The 20,038-nt window shown below is 43.0% G+C and overlaps 1 protein-coding gene across 2 annotated transcripts in view; it reads left to right on the top strand.

Moving 5' to 3' along the window:
* The first annotated feature begins 10,423 nt into the window (after nucleotides 1–10,423).
* LCLAT1 (lysocardiolipin acyltransferase 1) overlaps nucleotides 10,424–20,038 on the top strand; it is a 263,073-nt gene continuing 253,458 nt past the window's right edge. Inside the window, exons 1-2 of one of the 2 annotated variants that reach the window (XM_022574146.3) lie at nucleotides 10,424–10,467; nucleotides 19,596–19,726. In XM_022574146.3, the coding sequence (XP_022429854.2) occupies nucleotides 19,635–19,726 (92 nt within the window). In that variant the 5' untranslated portion in view covers nucleotides 10,424–10,467; nucleotides 19,596–19,634. The remainder of the gene's footprint in view (nucleotides 10,468–19,595; nucleotides 19,727–20,038) is intronic. The other variant, XM_089923299.1, reaches the window with a different exon arrangement.

Genomic DNA, 20,038 nt, shown 5'->3' with positions numbered 1-20,038 from the left:
GCGATTACTGGCTTTGCTTTCCACAAGCCGCTGTTATCAAATCGAGCCCCTCAGCTCACTGCTTACAAGATCAATACGCACAAATCTTGTTAGAAAGGAAAGTTGCCTTTAATCAGAATGCGAAGATTCTGCTTGGCCATGAAAGCTTTTAAAGGGGAACAGGGAAGTAATCTTAATCATTGAGTTAGGAGATCAAGGTCATCACCATCCCCCACTATGTGCAGGCTTGTTTACCAGCTTGTGGACACCTTGTGATCTTCCTTTAGATGCTATCTTGTTCATGTAGTTTGTTCACGAGATTACTGAAGGGGAAGCTAGGGAAGAGATCTGGTCATCTGTTAATTACAGTTTTTTAAAAAATTAATTAATTAATTTAATTTTGGCTGCGTTGGGTCTTCGTTGCTGGACGCGGGCTTCTCATTGCCGTCGCTTCTCTTGCTGCAGAGCACGGGCTCTAGGCGCAGGGGCTTCACTAGTTGCAGCATGCAGGCTCAGTAGTTGTGGCTCGCAGGCTGTAGAGTGCAGGCTCAGTAGTTGTGGTGTGCGGGCTTAGTTGCTCCACAGCATGTGGGATCTTCCCAGACCAGGGATGAAACCCATGTCCCCTGCATTGGCAGGCAGATTCTTAACCACTGCGCCACCAGGGAAGTCCCCATCTGTTAATTACTTATTCTTCATTTCTACTTCTTTGATCGTCGGAAAGAACCAACAAGTTAGGCAAAATATTGTGTGATCAAAAGATTTGAAAGTTGTGCTAGGGCTGGAGATGAGTAGAGCATGGGGGTGTCTGGCTTAAGGTTAGTGACAAGATAAAGGAGTGCCTCCTGCAAAGAGCACTTTCCTGCAAAGAGCCTTTTCCTGGCAAAAGCTGCTTGCACCGGGAAGAGCAATAAAAGCAGGAATGAGGTGAACTGTTCGTTGGCTGGCAGAGTTCTACTCAGAATTCCAGAAACTCATACCCTAAGTCCTCCTTACACACACACACACACACACACACACACACACACACACACTCACACATGCATACATACATACGTACACACATACACGCACACATACAATTCATTCATCTATCAAAGTGTACTGAGCCCCTGTGTGTGGAGTGCTGGGGAAATGATGGCAAGAAAGACACCCCAGGCCCTGCCCTAGAGCAACGTCCAGACTAGTGGAGAAGAAGGACATCTGCCCAGGGATTACAGTGGAGACTGATGGGTGTGAGGATGGAGAAGTTCCACCTACCAGGAAACATACAGTAGGTGCATCCAATCCTGTTACAAGCCAGGAGTGGTTTTACAGAGCAAGGAATGTTTAAGCTGACCCATGTGAGAAAGCGAAGATGCAGGCAGGGCAAACCTAGAGGCGCAGAGGAAGGCAGGTTGCAGAGCGCAGAGGGAGGATGCAGAAAATGTTGCTAAGCACTAGGGTATGAATCAGCCCAGAGATGCTCAGAAAGGGAGGGAGGGTGGCCCCAGTGTGAGGAAAGCAAGGCATCAGTGGTAACCTTCCTTCCCAGGGCCATTATGGTACTCTCCAAAGGATTGGGGTGTGAGTGTCCAATCTATGGGCTCATATACCACCTTCCAGGTCTGTTTTTTTCGAAACCTTACACTGAGACACTCATGCAGGCCACAGGGAGCCCCCATTCAGCACTCAGGTAATACCAGAATGGGCAGGAAGACTTGCAGCCAGGAGTCGAAGTAGATCTAGATGGTGGCCGGCAGGTGGGGATGAGTCCAGAAAACAGGTCTCAACTAGGAGATCAACTCAAGAGAATTATTTCAGTCACTGTTACCATCTGTCGACCCTGAAACTGCTCCCAGGATCCCATGCCTAGAGAGGGCTGGGGTCAACCTGAATCCAACAGGCAGTGGGGCCAGGTCAGAGGGACACCAGGACTGAGAGGCCCCAAAGCTGAGTCTGAGAACTACTGGATTCAAGCCTTATCTCTATTGACAAGTGTGGATAGAGCTTCACCTTCAGCTAAGGATAGACTTGACATATCCTCGGGGCTGAGAGGCCTGTGGAGGAAGGAATAAGGAAGGCCATGACCCCCTCAGCTGACACCTAACTCACAGTCTTCCTCTTTGCCTCAATTCCTGCCCCACCCTGGCTGATTTCTGCATCCATGTAGTAGACTTTCCTGATTCCCAGGTCTCCCAGTTGATTGACACCTACATCTCTACTTCAGGCATCCAAGTTTACCTCTACACTTCAGCATTGCGGTTCATAGTATGCCCGCAGGAGCCAGTGTGCCTTAATGGTTCCGCCATTTTCAAGTTGTGTAACCTTGGGCAAGGTAGATCACCACTCTGTACCTCCATGTGGGATGCTATTAGAACCTGTATCAATGGGTGCTGTGGGATTAAAGAGTTAATACAATATATGGCACATAGTTGGGACTTCACAAATAGTGTCATTAAGAGGAAAGAATATTAGCTCCAGGGAAGCGTTGTCCCCAGCTAAATGCAATGCCTGGCACAGAACGTATTCTTGATCTTTGTTGAATGGATGAATGGTGCCATCATCCTGGATGGCTCTGCTTCTGGAATTAAAATGAAAACATCCACCTTTCCAACCCCACCTTTTATTCTTCTCCACAGACCATCTTTCAATCTCCCAGCCGCCCTCCACCTTGCTCTGTCTTGATCCAGCCTGGACTCCAGGAACTAGCCTCTCACCAGCCATCCTCACCCACCTCCTTCTCCACACCCCCTACAGAGCCCCATCTTGGACCGACCCTGTTAGTAGCCTTCCTCGTTCCCTGCTCTGTCCTGCCACTCACAGCCACCCCCTCTCCACTCTGCCTTCTCCTCCGCCACCTTTGGTCTCAGGAGATAATCTCTCCTCCTCTTTTATAGGGGAATTTCTCCATCACGAACCCTTTTCTCTCAATTGTAGCTTGTACTCTCCCATCTCCTTGGAGTCCTGTTCCTCAGTATACAAACAAGTTTAAAACTCCCCACTCCCTTCATGGAGCGGGAGAGGGGTATTTGGGTTGGTAGGGGAGTGACAGTTCTCTGAGAGGTCCTTTTTGAATAGTTCTGACTCTTAAACCATGGTAACGTTTCACATGCCCTCCAGTAATACAGAAAGACTATCAACCAGGATGTCGACAGAACTTCAGATGGAATACAGACAGTAATGACTGAACCTAACTCTATTAGAAATGAATATATAACCATACTGAAGGGGGTGGGGAAGAACATAGCCAACCTAAGTAATTTGAAAACCAACATTTGACTATATACTCTAAGGCGAAAGACAAAATGAACTATATACAGATATCATCCTCTATCTAGCATATTACTTCTCACAAGAGTATGAGTAGCAGTTCTGAAACCCCTTTACATGTATACTGGAAGTGAGCAAATGTAAATATATTACAGATAATGAGAGCTAGGCTCCTCACCGTTGGAGAAAAGAGTTACAAATAAGCGAACGGGAAAGGCCGGAATGAAACTTGTGGTATTAGATTGGAACTGAAGGTATTAACGTGAACTTATGGTTTTGAATATATAGATGGGTAGACATAGAAATTCACAACTATTTCAAGATACATTTTTTAAAAAAGACGTTACCATTCTTTAAAAAACAAAAACCTCCCTTCACCCCACACTTCTACCTATTCCTCCATCTCTTTCCTTCCCTTCTCGGTCAAGTTTCTGGAAAGGCTGGTCCACATGCATTGTATCTACTTTCTTCTCCCCATTCACTGCTCTTCTGGTCACAGCTGGGCTTCACCCTGATCCCTTGCGCAATCCGCAAAGATCTCCAAGGACCTCCGAACTGCCACTACCAAGTGGGCTCCTCAGTGACGATTTCTCACTCCTGATGGCCTGTTTCCCCTTCATCTCTCCGTCTTTTGGTATTAGGCGTTCCCCAGGATCCTGATTCTGGCCCTCTCCTCTTCCCACTCTGCACTCTCTTCTGGGAAATTTTCAAGGCTTATGACTCCGTGATCTATATTTCTGATTCAAACCACTCTCACATTTCAGGGCCAATGGCTATCAATGGCTCTCCCAGGCCCTGCAGACACAACACGTTCAATTTTAAACTCATCGTCTTTTCCTCTGGATCTGATCCCTCGCTTAGCTGATGTACTACCATCCGCCCAGTCTCAAAACCAGAAACCTGCATTCTTTCCTGTCCCTCTCTTCCCATACCTGACCAGTTCCCTGGGCTTGCCGATTCTAACTCTGGAAGGCTTCTCCACTCTCGTCCTCTGCCACCACCCAAGCTGAGACCTTCCTCATCTCTGATGGAGAACAGGGGAAACAGCCTCCTACAGCGGTGTTCCTACATCTGGCTTCACCCACCAGCACTTCCCGACCGTGGGGGCCAAAGCCAACCACACGACTGCCTTTCTTAAAAGCCTTCATTGGTTCTCAGGATAAAGCCAAACACCTTGGTATGACAAACAGGGTTCTCCATTATGTGAACACTGGCTCCCACCTAATTTCTAGCCCCATCTCCCACCGTCCTTCTCTTGATTTTATTTTCTAAGTGTACCTTTACACGATATGTTCACTACACTAAAATAAACTCCCCTGGTCACTTTATCTTATCCCTCTGCTTTTTTCTTTATTGTATTTATCATAATACATAATGGGTCTATTATCTCTCCATTTGTTTTTTGTCGGTCTCCTCTAATATAAGGTTTATGAAAACAGGAATCTTGCAAAAAAATTTTTGATAAAATATACATAACATAAAATTTACCATTTTAACCATTTTTAAGGGTACAATTCAGGGCATGCATGGTGTGGTGCAACCGTCCCCACTACACATTTCCAGAACTTTTTCATCATCCCAAACAAACTCTGTGCCCACTAAACTGTAACTCCCCATTATCTCCTCCCCTCAGCCCCAGGTAATCCCTAGTAGTCTTTCTGTCTCTAGGAATTTGACTACTCTAAGTACCTCACACAAGTGGAATTGCATAATGTTTGTCCTTTTGTGTCTGGCTTATCTCACAACATAATGTTTTCGAAGTTCATCCGTGTTGTAGCATGTATCAGAACTCCATTCCTTTTTATGGCTGAATAATATTCCACTGTATGGATATACCACGTTTTGTTTATCCATTCATTTGTTGAAGTATATTTTGATTATTTCTACCTTTGGGCCATTGTGAATAATGCTGCTGTAACCACTGCTGTACAAATATCTGAACAGAGGAATCTTGTTATCTAGCATTCCCCATGGTCTGGAGCAACGCTGGTGCATAATAGGTGTCCAACTAAATATTTGTTTTGTGCATCCTTGCCTATATATATTGCTATATGCTCTGCATAGAAGCCCTTCTCCTTATTCTTAGAGAAACTTTTTATTCTTCTAGGCACACATTCCATCTTCCCCAGGAAGCCTTTCCAGACAGAGAGAGACACACACACACAAACACACACACACACACAAACACACACGTCACTCTCTTCCCAGTGCTATTATTGTGATCCATGTATGATTTAGGAAAAGGTTTCAATTGCAGCCATGCACTATGTTGTAATTTATTTGATTGTACATCTGTCTCCACAGCTAGATGATAAATCTCTTGTGGGCAGGAATTCTGTCTTCATCATCTCTGTGGCCCCCAAGTCTAGAGCAGTGCCTGGGACAGAGTAGATTCTTAGTGTTTGATGAATGAGTGAGCGAATGAATAAATGAATGACTCTCTTACATCTTCCCTAGTCTTTGTTATATATCCAGCAACATTAGTTAATACTTTAGCTACCCTTTCCCTGAGTTGTTTTTGTCACTTTGGGGCTTGTTTACATAAAAGCAAAAGGGAGAGAGTTTACTGTCCCAGGTCAGGAGGACATCCAGAGAGATGGTGTGACTATACCTGGTGTGCTTGGACTGTCCCCATCTATACCTGTTGTCCCAGCATCAAGTTTAATAGTGTCCCCTTTCACTTTGTAAGTGTCCTAGTTTGGATAATAAATTATATGACCATCCTACAGGGAGGAAAAACAACTTTTACTAACCCGTTGGGTGGGAAGTGGTACCTTCCACCCAAGGGCAGTAGGGCCTGCCCCCTCGGCCTTACCACGTCAGCGTGCTCCTCTCCCTCAGGCTGCGATTCGCTTGAGTTTTTCAGAAGCCACAGAAAGCTGCTCTGGGCATGCACACCAGGCCAATAATGCCAGGGAATCAATGTCCCCCAGGAGCAGCCCTCAACCAGCGACAGAAGGGGACTGTGTATCATGGCCTGTCATCCTCACCCCTCGACGGGAGAGAGCCAGGTGTGTGCTCCACACCATTTCCCAGAATTTCCCCATAAGATTATGCTCCGGTCGCCCACAGTAGTAGCTGCTTAATATGACCCCTTTGTCGGCTGCCCCGTCCCTGCTGCACTTCTTCAGTGTTTCCTGCTCTTGCTAAATGAACTCCTTGCCCTTGAATTCTTGCCTCAGGGTTTGCTTCTGGGGGAAACCCAAACGGAGACACTGAGCTGCCTATTCCTCTTTGGGGCCTGAGGAGCCTTGTTAGTATTAACTTCCTTTGCACCCCTTTCCATGCACCCCATTCTCAGCCAATCCTCTCCCCCACAAACCTCAGCCCTTCCCCTGCCCAGGCCTGTTCCTCCCTCCCCAGCTGCCAGTGCTGGGCTGAGTCACCAGTACGTTGGGGTGGACCTGGGTCTGGGTGGCTGAGGCCTCCTCTTGGCCATGCCCACACTCTGGACCCTGAAGTCTTTCTGGGTTTTCTTTTTTTTTTCTTACTTTTTTAAAAGAGAAAATATTATTAAATTTTCTGTTTTGGATTGATTCCTTTTTTATTGAAGTATAGTTGGTTTGTAATGTTTCAGGTGCACAGCAAAGTGATTCAGTTGTGTGTGTGTATATATATATATATATATATACACACACACATATATATAATACATATACATATTCTTTTTCAGATTCTTTTCCATTATAGATTATTAGAAGATATTGAATATAGTTTCCTGTGCTATACAGTATGTCCTTGTTGTTTATCTATTTTATATATAGTAGTGTATATCTGTTAATCCCAAATTGCCAATTTATCCCTCCCCCACTTTCCCCTTTGGTAACCATAACTTTGTTTTCTATGTCTGAGAGTCTATTTCTGTTTTGTAAATAAGTTCATTTGTATCATTTTTTTAGATTCCACATGGAAGTGATGTCATGTGATATTTGTCTTTGTCTGACTTAGTGTGATAATCTCTTAGGTCCATCCATATTGCAGCAAATGACATTATTTCTTTCTTTTTATGGCTGAGGAGTATTCCATTGTATATGTGCACCACATCTTTATCCAGTCATCTGTGGATGAACTTTTAGGTGGCTTCCATGTCTTGGCTATTGTACATAGTGCTGCAGTGAACACGGGGTGCATGTATCTTTTCAAATTAGCATTTTTGTCTTTTCTGGATATATGCCCAGGAGTGGGATTGCTGGGTCATATGGTAGCTCTATTTGTAGTTTTTTAAGGAACCACCATACTGTTCTCCATAGTGGCTGCACCAATTCACATTCCCACCAGCCGGGTAGGAGGGTCCCTTTTCTTTCTTTTTGGGTTTTCTAACCAGATGCTGCTGAGTCAAATTCCAATAGCAGTTCCATGGCCTTCCGATGGTCCATTCCTGGATCTGACTACAAGTGTCCACCTCTCCATCCACTCCACAAGGAGCAGAGGCCACAGGAGTGGTCAGAGGAAAGGAAACTGCCATTCCTGGGGTCCCCAGTTAATGTGTACCAGGCTCCATGTGAGTATGGCCTTACAACAATTGTAAGAAATAGGGGCTTCCCTGGTGGCACAGTGGTTGAGAGTCCGCCTGCCGATGCAGGGGACACGGGTTCGTGCCCCGGTCCGGGAAGATCCCACATGCCGCGGAGCGGCTGGGCCCGTGAGCCGTGGCCGCTGAGCCTGCGCGTCCGGAGCCTGTGCTCCGCAACGGGAGAGGCCACAACAGTGAGAGGCCCGCGTTCCGCAAAAAAAAAAAAAAAAAAAAAAACAGAAGTAAATAGGATTTTCATCTTTTTAAAACCAAAGATTTTTATCCACAATAAAAGAAATGATCATCGTAGAAATTTTGGAAAATATGAAAAAAAGAAAGAAAAACATCACCCGTAATTCTTCCATCCAGAAACTACCTTCAATATAGTAGTGGTTGTTTTCCTCCTGACCCTTTATTCATGGGTATATAATTGGAACCACACTAAGTGAAATCCCTTTTCACTCAATATTAAAATAGAAACATATCTCCCATGTTACGTCATACTTCGCAAACATTAGGACAGAAATGCTTGCTTCTTACTTGTACATTTTATATGGTGGAGTGAGAACATCTACGACATTCCTGAGGGATGGGCACTTTGGTAAGAAATTATTCCAGCGAAGTGAAATCGATAAAAGAGGCAGAGGGAGACCTCGTCTCTTTCTGGCCTCTTTCTCTGAGTTTAAAAAAATCAAGAAGGAGCAAGAAAATATTACTACTTAGACGTAAAAAAGAACATACCAAATAATCAGCTAAAGGAGTTGAAAATAGTTGCATCTGGGAAATGGGAATGAGGGGGGTAACTGTTGTTTTCTCCAGCAAGGCTTGTTGCACTATTTGCCTCTTTAATCTTTGCGTGACTTTGATGAAAATGAAACAACATGAGGCGTGATTTATTGACCTAATTGTGAATACAGTTTTTGTCATGAACTTTGTAAACATCGGGGTTTCTTTGTTTTAATTGGGGTACAGTTGTTTTACAATGTTGTGTTAGTTTCTACTGTACAGCGAAGTGGAGTTCTGTGCTATACAGCAGGCTCTTATTAGTAAACATCGTTTTTATTTGTTTATTTATGGCTGTATTGGGTCTTGTTTCTGTGCGAGGGCTTTCTCTAGTTGCGGCAAGCGGGGGCCACTCTCCATCGCGGTGCGCGGCCTCTCTTGTTGCGGAGCACAGGCTCCAGACGCGCAGGCTCAGTAGTTGTGGCTCACGGGCCTAGTTGCTCTGCGGCATGTGGGATCTTCCCAGACCAGGACTCGAACCCGTGTCCCCTGCATTGGCAGGCAGATTCTCAACCACTGCGCCACCAGGGAAGCCCTAAACATCATTTTTAATGGCAGTATATTATCCCATTCTGTGGATATACTACAATTTATTTATCTATTTCCCTGTTATTGAATACGTCATTTGCTTTCAAATTATATTTAGATAGTAACATTGGGATGAACAAGCCTGTGCAGAAAGCTTTTTTAGTATTTGAGATTCTCTTTGTAGGAAAATAAGAGAGCTCTTAGTATAGGCGAGTGCTCATTTCCCCATGCCCTAACCAGCTTTGGTTAAATTTCCTCTAAAAAATCTCAGTTAAATAATAAGTGAAAAAATCATTTTTCCCTTTTCAACAGTTGATGAAATGGAAGCTTAGAGATCTCCAACTTGCCTCAGCATGTGCAAGGTTTAGAAGTGGTGGAGCTGGCTTTTAAGCCTGGTCTGTCTGACTGCCAAGTCTTCATACGCACCACATCTGGCCTGGGAGAAAGAACTAGTTGTCAGGAGAGCTGGATTCTAGTCCAACCTTTTCCACTGACTAGCTAGTGCCCTTTTAGTCTCAATTTCTTTGTCTGTAAAACATGGGTGCCCCACCTACCCATCCATCTTCTCAGAGCTATAAGGACCAGAAAAGATAAGGAATAGGAAGGCTCTGGAGATTCTAGAATGTTCCATTGATTACAGACTTCAAAAAGGCATGAGCTCTGCCTTCTTTTTGCTCCCAAATATAAATCTAGGTCTCATGTTTATTTAGCATTCACATATGGCAGTTACTGTAGGTTAAGTGCTTTATATGGGTTATTTCATTTAATCCTCCTAACAGCCCAACAGGTTAGATATTATTGTTTCTGTTGTAGAAATGAAAAATTGAGACTGTATCCCATAGCCAGTAAATGATGGAGATGACTTTGAATCCAGGAGACCTGACTCCAGAGTTTGAGCTCTTATTGTTTCAAAACGTAGTTTTTATTATTATTCAGGTATGATGAGACCAACAGACCAGGAGACGATCGCTGTTGAAAAGATAGTTTGTTACAGTTCTCAAGAGGAGGGGGCACTCCACACCATGCAGGGCCACACAGGAAGCCCCAGGATTGGTCAGGAGGCAAAGGAGTGAGGGGAAAGCATGGGAAAGAGCCTTTATTGCAATTTTCCTGGGAAGGAATGGGTGAAACAGGGTAAGCAGGCCACACGGGTCTAGGATTGACTAGTTTGAGTAATTTCAGGGCGCTCACAGGTGTAGGGGCTGCCCCTAGTTGCCTGGTACCTGGCCCTGGGGGATTATGGCAGGAGATAGTGGCTCAACCTGTGAGAGCTCCATAAAGGAGGTAGTAGGCAGCTCCGGGCTCTGGATTGGTAGGTTTGCATATGATAGGCACCCTCACAGGGGAGTTATTTGCTGTCTCTCTGCAGGATCAGCTGGGCCCCATATGCCAGAGCATCAAGAACAGAGAAGGTAAGAAAATATAGTCAGTATACTTACGCATTAAACTGGGCTGCCTTGTGCACTGCTCTTGCATAGCTGGGGCGATTATCATCATCGTCAGGAGCCATCACCACAATAACAGTGATGTCCCATCCTTTCCCTAAGGCAAGGTCCATGAGGACAGGGACCATGTAGCACCCAGCACATGGTAGCTCTCAGGAGGGATTTGTTAAATGAGTGAGCGAATGAATGAACGGTCCCATGCCTGCCAAGCCTGGAGCTTCATGCACTGTGGGGGACACATAGGTGTAGATACTCAATAAATATCTTATTTTCTTCAATCAGGTAAGAAAGAGGGCAATGAGGACAATACCAGGGAAAAGAGATGCTCAACAGCCTTATTAGCCAGGATCTAGAACTATGTGCTTGTGGAGAGTTCTTCCTAGAGGAATCTAGATAGTTTGCAGATTTTGTACAGTGAAGATCCGATGGATGCTGCAGGGACTCCTGGCTACGTCTTCAGGAAGCATCTGGTGACTCCTCACCTGACTAGTAATCTGATTTTAATCCTCTCTCTCCAGGGGCCAAATGTCTCTCTTATTCAGGCAGAGTGTGTTCTCTCCCTGAGAGAACACACTCAGCGAATGCTGGCTTCTTTTTCTTCCTTACATTTCTGCCCTCATCACCAAGGTCATCCCAAGCGTCTTTAGTCATTTACGTTCATTCATACACTTAAGAGCATTTACTGTGAGCAGTGGTTTGGAGTGGTCTTACTTATAACTTACAATTGTCTTCAAGGAGGACCTGTAACAACAGAGTCCTGCTTAATACAATTCAACCATTTGTCAGAATTGGGGATTCTAAGAATTGGCAGGTGGAAAGCTAAATATGGCTTTGGGGTAGGACTCTGAGTCCTAAGAGAATTTTATGCTGCTGTATTGTGCAAGCAACACTGACAGACTGGAGGAGTGTTTTCATGCTGTAAGTGGAATTAGAAAGAGGACTCCCTGCCCTCAAGGAGTTGACAAAGGATACAAAGCAGTAGAAACAAGAAGACAGGCCCACAGCGCTTAATATAGTTAACATGAAGGGACAAATACGTTTTTTAAGGGGACCATTGACAAAGGAAATATGCAAACAGCAAAACAATATAGCATACATGAGATTCTGAGCCCAAGCAGCTTGGCCTCCCATCCCATCTCTTCATGCCAGTGGGAATGTCTGACCCTTCTCCCCATCTCCTCTCCCTGTCTAGCCCATTGGACAGGCACTAACTATAGAAGATATTTCTTCAGAGAAGACAAGAACCAATGACTGTGCAAAATTAGAAGGGCTGGGAAGTAGGAAAGAAAGATAAGGCTTCAACTCAGGGGAGGAACAGAAAGTCTCACCCCTTATCCAGAGGCTGTCTTGTCCACTTCCTTTCCCAGCCACATTCTGAAAACATCTCTCCACATTTATTCAGGGATGCCTGTTTCCATGGCTACCGGGAGACAGATGCTTTTTTGAATCTGGTATGTAAAGAGCTCTTCCAATTTGGAATCCGACATGGAACAGGTGGCTATTTTTAGCCACATGCTGCTAATACATGCTTTAGGAAAGTCAGCTCTTTGCCTTGTACTTAAACATCACCTTTCTCCACACTCCCCCATTTCACTGCCTAAGTGGCTTGAAGCATTTATAGGAATTTTTATTTACCACTACTACAATGTGAAAGACACAAAAAGATCCCAAGATTCAGGCCATAAATGCTATAGTTCAGACTCAGAACACCCATCAGAAAGCCAACACCAGCCCTGGGCAGCATGTATCAGCTCTCTCTTTGAGACGGAGGGCCTGCCCTCTCCAGGGCCACTCTTGGAGTGTTGAGTCATCACTTGATGCTCAGGATGGCTGCCACCACCTTGCTCAGGGACACTTGTACTTGTCTCATCCTCCATTTGGGTAAATTCTTCATTTCATGTGCCTGAATCTGTGCTATTATTTGTAAAATGATACTTCAGATACCGTGTTTATCCCATGCATGTGTGAAGGCAGCCTGGTCTAACGATAAGAGCCATAGACTTCCCCACCCACCTCCAAGTTAGTTTGACATTGAAGCCCTTACATGATGTGGCCTCAGTTATCTCCCTAAACTTACTTCTCAAATCTCTCAACTCCGTGCTTGAAATCCCCAGAACATTCTTCAAACATGCAATGTACTGCCACCGGAAATTCTCACATGGTTTTCAATGCCCGCATCAAACTCGACATGCCCGAGAATTCCTCCCTGTGCCATCTCTCCTTACCGCCTAGTTAAAAGCATAAAAGCATTTCTTCCCTCCTATAGGTTCTCATACTTCATAAGTAAATGTATAAGAGCTTGAAGCACTGCACACACCTCCTGGTGCTATGTTATTTGGGCATTTCTTAACTTCTTCGTTACCACTGGAAGGTTCGTGAAGCCAGAGAGGGCAGTTTTTCTCCATGTTTGAATCTCTAGTGGCTAATTCAATGCTTTGCCCATAGTAGAGACTCAGGAAGTATTTGTGGAATGGAATTGTTATACAAAAGTCTTGAGACCATGTTTCTAGTATTACTTCTGCCACTGACCTTGAACATAAAGTTTTCCAGATCTCAGGTTCCATGTAAGAAAGGAATGATAATACATATTTCATTTCTCTCACAACTTTATCATTAGAACCAAACTAGCTTTGTCTTATAAATGGTACCTTCTCAGATGAAAATGTGTATCCCCCAGAAATAATAAAAAAGAGAAGAGTGAGGAAATACTATAGTAATACTGGAACTATTTATACACTAGAGCTATAGAAAACACCAGAGCAATTCAGGCAGGCTACCCAAGAAGAGCAATAAGGAGAAGTGGGGGTGAGGTGGGGGACAAAGAGGAGGGTGAGAAGGAAGGAAGGGCAGGAGGGGATACATGTGAGAACATAGTGCGCTCACCAGCCATGCACAGTCTGCTGGGGCCAGAGAGTGGCAGAGCAGAAATAGCTACTGATAGGAATGACTGTGTGGGGTCTTGAGAGGCAGAGCTCAGATCCACTTTCTTGTGTGCTGGCCAGGACTTTGTTGGAGATGGGGATTTCCCAGCCGATACAAGGTAAACCAGAAGGAAAACGGCCCCAGGCCAAAGCAGAAGAATCAGCCAGAGATGGAGCCCAGAAATCTAAATGTTAGTGATAACCACAGAGAACTTTAATTCAGATATACTCTGGTCATTCTTTGACAAACACTGAGCCAGATAAGACAAATTAAAACTAAGAAGCATATTGGTTAACTATTGATGGAACCAAGAACCCAGAAGTAGGAAGTGGCAATAGAAGTAAAGCATTGCATAAAGCCTGAGAAGCAAGGAAGAGACAAACAAGGCAAATTTAAGAGAAAAATAAAAAAGACTTGAAGGAGAAAGGCATCAGCACAAGTTTTGGTAAAGCAGGACTGAAAGCAGATACAGAGCAAAGGGCATAAATATGAGGAAGGCTAAAGAGAAAATTTTCATGCTGGTTGATTTAAATTTTTTGACGATGAAGATGAGAGAAATTCATTATTTATCAAGGACCTGGCTTTACTCCTGGATTCAAGGATGACAGTCATGCAGGGAAAGGTTTTCTTGGAGCTCTGGACCAGTAGGCACTACTGACCCTGAGACCCGCAGAAATGATAACCAAGGAGAGAAATAGAGGCAATGTGAGACAGAATAGTCAATGAGATTCAAATGAATAAATGGTGCAATAATGGACAAGTAATGAACAAGTCAGATGGGCGAGAGCCCAAGGGGTCAGCATGGGCTCAGGGCAGTAATCTCAGGACCATGGATAGCTCTATGCTGGCCCTGTGTCTGGGACAAGAGTGGCCTTTTTACCCATTGCTACAGTGATTAGCCTCACTGCCTGGGTTCCATTTTGGATGTGTTAAAAAGATCTGTTCACCCAATTAAGGTATAAGACTTTAGATCTAGGGAATATTTGCCATCTAGCTGGTGGCCTTTGATAGCTATTCAGAGATATTATAGAATGTAGAGAGAAAGAGGAACTTGGAATAAAGAGCCTGGAATCGGGAGACCTAGGTTTTGCTTCCAGCGTTGCCAGCTTGCTAGGTGTGTGGCTTTAGTGAAGTCAAGCTTGATGAAGCTCAGTTTTCTCTTAGGCAAAATGGGGTTCATGAGGTTTTCCCTACTTCCTATAAAGACCTACAGGGAAAATCAAATGAGATTATGCATGCAAAAGCACGTTTAAACTGTAAAACCCTAGTTAAATATGTATAGTTGCTGTAATTAGCTTCCTACAAAATGAATACAGAGGCTCCACAGGAACTCTATAGTGTCAGGAGACAGGGGTGTTAAGCTAAAGGTGTATTAGAGCCCAACATCTCCAGAAGTAGAGGTAAGACTGTGAGAGGAATGTGGATTTTCAAAAGCTATGGGAGCTGGTTGGAAAGATGAACAAATGTGAAAGAGAAAGTAAAAGAGTGAAAGGGAAAGTAAAAGGACTGACTTGCAAATATTCATGACTTTCCCAAAAGGAGCAAAAGGAAAATGTTGGTTATTTTATATCAGTTTACAGGTAATACCTGAAACAAGCTGAAATATCAAATAGGTGAAATAAATTTATTAAAAATTCAAACCCATTTCAATAATATCCAATCTCCTTCTGCAATATGTAAAAACAAAAACACCTCTGTAGCAAAACTGAATCTCTTTTTTATTATTTTTAAAGCCTTCATTTTAATCTTATTACAAAAGTAATATATGATCATTATAGAAAAGTAATCAGAAGAAATAAACCCAAAAGATATTGGGTTGGCCAAAAAGTTCATTCGGACTTTTTTTTTTTTAATATAAATTTTTTATTTATTTATGGCTGCATTCGGTCTTCGTTTCTGCATGCGGGCTTTCTCAAGTTGCGGCGAGCAAGGGCTACTCTTGGTTGCGGTACTCAGGCTTCTTATTGCGGTGGCTTCTCTTGTTGTGCAGCATGGACTCTAGGTGTGTGGGCTTCAGTAGTTGTGGCACATGGGCTCAGTAGTTGTGGCTTGCGGGCTCTAGAGCGCAGGCTCAGTAGTTGTGGCGCACAGGCTCAGTTGCTCAGTGGCATGTAGCATCTTCCTGGACTAGGGCTCGAACCCCATGTCCCCTGCATTGGCAGGCGGATTCTTAACCACTGAGCCATCAGGTAAGCCCGATTCGGACTTTTCTGTAACATCCTATGGAAAAACCTGAACGAACTTTTTGGCCAACCCAATAATATTAAAAATACTCTCAATCCTACCAACCCAAAGGTAATCTTGCAAACATTCTTCTAATTCTTCTGTGCATATTGAAGGAACTAAGTTCACTCACCTTTTTTAAAAAACAAATATGGGCTCATCTTCATGCCATTTTGCAATGTCTTATTAAATAACCATGTCAGGAATATATTGTTGTATAGGAACAATAAATAAAGTTGAGCAGCAATTTTAATGGCTACATACAATATTTATTGTAAAAGTATATCATATTTATTTAACTATTCCTTTATTTTTGGATAGTTAGACTATTTCCAACATTTCTTTACTGCATACTGTGATATAGGGAGTTGATGTCAAGGTTAAACCTGTGGATTCCAGTGACAAGACTTCTAAGTTCAGCTCCCAGATTCCTTGCATGTTGACTGTATACCTTTGGGAAAGTTAATCTCTTTAAGGATCAGTTTCTTCATCTGTGGAATGAGTTTAATAATATACATACACTAAAACTTGTTGTTAGAATTAAGTGAAATGATATATTTTAAACATTTTATACAGTGCCTGGCACATAATAGGTACATACTAATAATGATAACAATTTTGTTAAAGTCCTTATAGCTGATCTCTGTATTCATTCTTAATTATTTCTATAAACTTTCAGAATTAGAATTTTTTTTATCGAAGGAAGAACATATCTATTTCAGGACAATGCCATATTTTAAATAGAGAAGAATTCAGTTGTCATGAGGAAGAGGGACAGCCAGATGTTAAAAAGTAATATATGGATGGAAAGATTTTGGACTCTGTGCTATTAAACTAAGAGTAAGCATATCCTAGAAGCAGTGATCCTACATCTTGGAAAATATCTTACAGAAATAATTGCATGAATATATATGTACAATCATATTCATTGCAGTATTATTTATGATAGCAAAAAACTGAAAATCTAATTATCTCATTTTTAGGAGGTTGATTAGATATATTATGGTACATCCATACAATTGAATATTATGCAGCCATTAAAAAGAATAAGGTAGGGCTTCCCTGGTGGTGCAGTGATTGAGAGCCCACCTGCCAATGCAGGGGATGTGGTTTCGAGCCCTGGTCCAGGAAGATCCCACATGCCACGGAGCAGCTGGGCCCGTGCGCCACAGCTGCTGAGCCTGCGCTCTGGAGCCTGCGAACCACAACTACTGAGCCCGCGAGCCACAACTACTGAGGTCACATGCCACAACTATGGAAGCCTGCGTGCCTAGAGCCTGTGCTCCACAATAAGAGAAGCCACCGCAATGAGAAGCCTGTGCACCACAACGAAGAGTAGCCCCCGCTTGCTGCAACTAGAGAAAGCCCGCGAGCAGCAGTGAAGACCCAGTGCAGCCAAAAATAAATAAATAAAATAAATAAATTTATTTTAAAAAAAGGAATAAGGTAAAGGTTCATATATGAACTTTGCAATCAGTTCCTGATATAATCTTATGGGGGAAAGTGGAGTAACAGAGAGGAAGCATAGCATGATCGTAATTTATGTGATAATTTTTAAGGATGCAGAATTTAAGGCTCGTTAGTTATGTGTACTAGCAATGGAACAAAGCTAGCTAATGCATATTAAAAGTATTTGAACACTATAAGTGCTACAGTAGCTTCATTATCCCAATAATCTGACCTAAACTTACTGAAAGAAAAGTGAGAGAGAAATGGCTAATAAAAAGGACAGGATAATCATGAAATAAAGGTTATTACAAAACAAAAGCCATCTCTTTTCCAATCATAGAAGTCCGGGTCTTAAAGCAGTAAAGGTGCTTGAGAAGTTATCTTATCCATCACTTTGCCTTACGGTAAAGTATTTTTATCCTTTTATGAAAATGGAAAAGCAGAGGTGCACAGAGCCAAGTGAATGACCCAAAGTCACATGGCTTAAGGAAGTGGGGTGATGACCAAGATTCTCTCTCCTGATCAAAATGGAATTCTCAAAATCTTGGAAACTTGGCAAGATCAAATAGAGCATATGCAAATTCCTATTGGAACAGGAAGAAAGTAGAACTATGAAAGGGATCATTAAGGGGAGAGGAGACTTGCTCCCTCTTCAAGATGCCATGAAGAAATAGGACATGTTAAAAATATATTTTAAAAATGTTCAAAGGGAGGCACCAAGCCGGGGACTTTAAATAAGAGAATAACTCTCCTCTTGCTCAGGAGTGATCAATGTAGAGTATGTTTCCCCTGTAAAGGTGAAGAAAGAGGGACAGAAATAGCAAAAATCAAAGAACAAATGAGGGAAGTTTCCATAAACAGGGTCATGGAGATGAGTGAATATAGAGAAGGTTAATTAAGAAAAAGAACAAAGAGAAAGATGGCAAGTGGCACATAGGAGGGAAAGGTCCAGAATGTATCTGCCTTCCAAGAGCTGCAAGTCGTCGCAAGAGACATCACTGTTCAAGAAAGCAGCAACCATCAGGCTGATGAAAGGGGCCATGCTCCAGAGTCCTGTAACCTTACTGCTGAGGGCCACACAATTTCCCACAAATGTAGAGAAGTATGGAAAAATGGTAAAATGACGAAAGGGTGCAGCCAAATGGTGTCAATTTAATTTAATGTACAGCTATTGGGAAGGAAATCAATTGTTCAAGGAAAGAACGCTGGTGAAAACTTGGGATGAACACGGAATCTCTGCGGCCTTCCTATCCTTAGAGTTTCCACATCTCTGCTCCAGTTCAGCTGGCTTCTCCCCACTTCTTTGCCTAGGAGGGCCATTAGCAGCACCTTGCCTATCTTCAGAGCATGAATTTTTCTGTTTGTGCAAAGAGAAACAATTGACACCTTTCAAGTGAAACGTATAAAGAAGACCAAGAATATTTGAGGAAAGGAAACCCAATCCTCTTTCCCCCAATGCTCACAAATGCAGTAATTTATCAACATAGGTAACTAAAGTTTAGTTTAATGAGCATGCGATATCCTAGTATCTACAGCTCAACTTAACTCCATCTTGTCACATCTTCCTGAAATACAATCAGGAGTTGGTCAGTCCGAGTGTTATTCTGCGAATCCATTGTTCTACACTATGTCTTGGGCCTAGTCTCAAAAGGGTCACATTGGCCATCTTCCAAGGAGCCTCTTGTCTGTAAATTAACTCTTGCATGAGAGACAAATTTCTCATCCTCTACTAAAGCTCACAGCCCCTGAGTGAAGAGAATGCTCTCTGTTTCAGGCCCAGAATCACCTTCACCTAAGTTCTTCACCGTGCAAATAGACAACTCTTCCCACATCCCCTGACGCTTCAAGGAACCCCATTCTCAGGGGATAGTTATTAAATTAAAACAAAAAAAGTTTAATACCCCTGCTCTTATATAAGCTAGGATTACAATCAACAGCAAAAAAAAAAAAAAAAAAAAAAAAGAGAGAGAGAGCCTGCTATGGCATAAACAAATAGGAGGTTCACATTTCAAGTAGTGGAGATGTAGGTGGGTCGGGGAAGCAGTTGCTCAATCATTCCACTGGGGACTTGGGCACTTTCTTTCCTTTCCTCCATCTTTGGCCTCCCGGCTTACATGTTCTGGCTTGTTGCCTCGTGGTTGCAACCATGACGTTGTAGCCTTGCATCCATGTTTAAGGCAGTGAGAAGAAGAAATGATGAAGTCGGGGAGGGGTAAATTGGGAGATTGGAATTGACATATACACACTACTATATATAAAATAGATAACTAATAAGGACCTTCTGCATAACACAGGGAACTCTACTCGATACTCTGTAATGGCCTATGTGGGAAAAGAGTCTAAAAAAAAGTAGATATATGTGTAAATGATTCACTTTGCTGTACACCTGAAACTAACACAACATTGTAAATCAACTGTATCCCAATAAAAATTTTTTAAAAAGAAAAAAAAAAAAGAAACAATGAAGGGCTTTCTCCTTACAAGTCTTTCTTTTCACTCAGGAAGCTAAGACTTCTCCAGTAGACTTTCACCTACATTTCATGGACCAGACTGCATTACATGTCACTGCCGCTGTAAGGAAGCTGGGAAATGGAGAACTGTGTCTTTACCTCTGCACTGGGAAAGGAACAAGGTAAGGTAATTTAAAATGAATACTGATGAGCTATTGAATGATATCTGTCATAATTACTCCTTTGGCTCCTCAGCACCCAAGGTCTCCTATTCTTTTACATATTCTCACTCTCCATTGCCAAGGAAGAAAACCCAAAGCCTCATCCAGTTCAAAGTCCAGGATCTCTGGTCACTGTGCAGAGCTCCCCACTGGGTCTGTGTGTGCCTCGCAGGACCACAGTCTGTAGGTTGAAAAGACAGCTTATCTGCCCCCATATACATGATATACAAAGGTATGGAGGAAACCAATAACCACAATAAAAACTCCAACCTA

This window comes from Delphinapterus leucas, chromosome 13 (genome assembly GCF_059928025.1).
Source record: "Delphinapterus leucas isolate spDelLeu-1000000601 "Yukka" chromosome 13, BTC_Dleu_Yukka2, whole genome shotgun sequence".
Lineage (NCBI taxonomy): Eukaryota > Metazoa > Chordata > Mammalia > Artiodactyla > Monodontidae > Delphinapterus > Delphinapterus leucas.
Note: the sequence above shows the minus strand (reverse complement) of the source record. Positions and strands in the feature narration are given on the sequence as shown.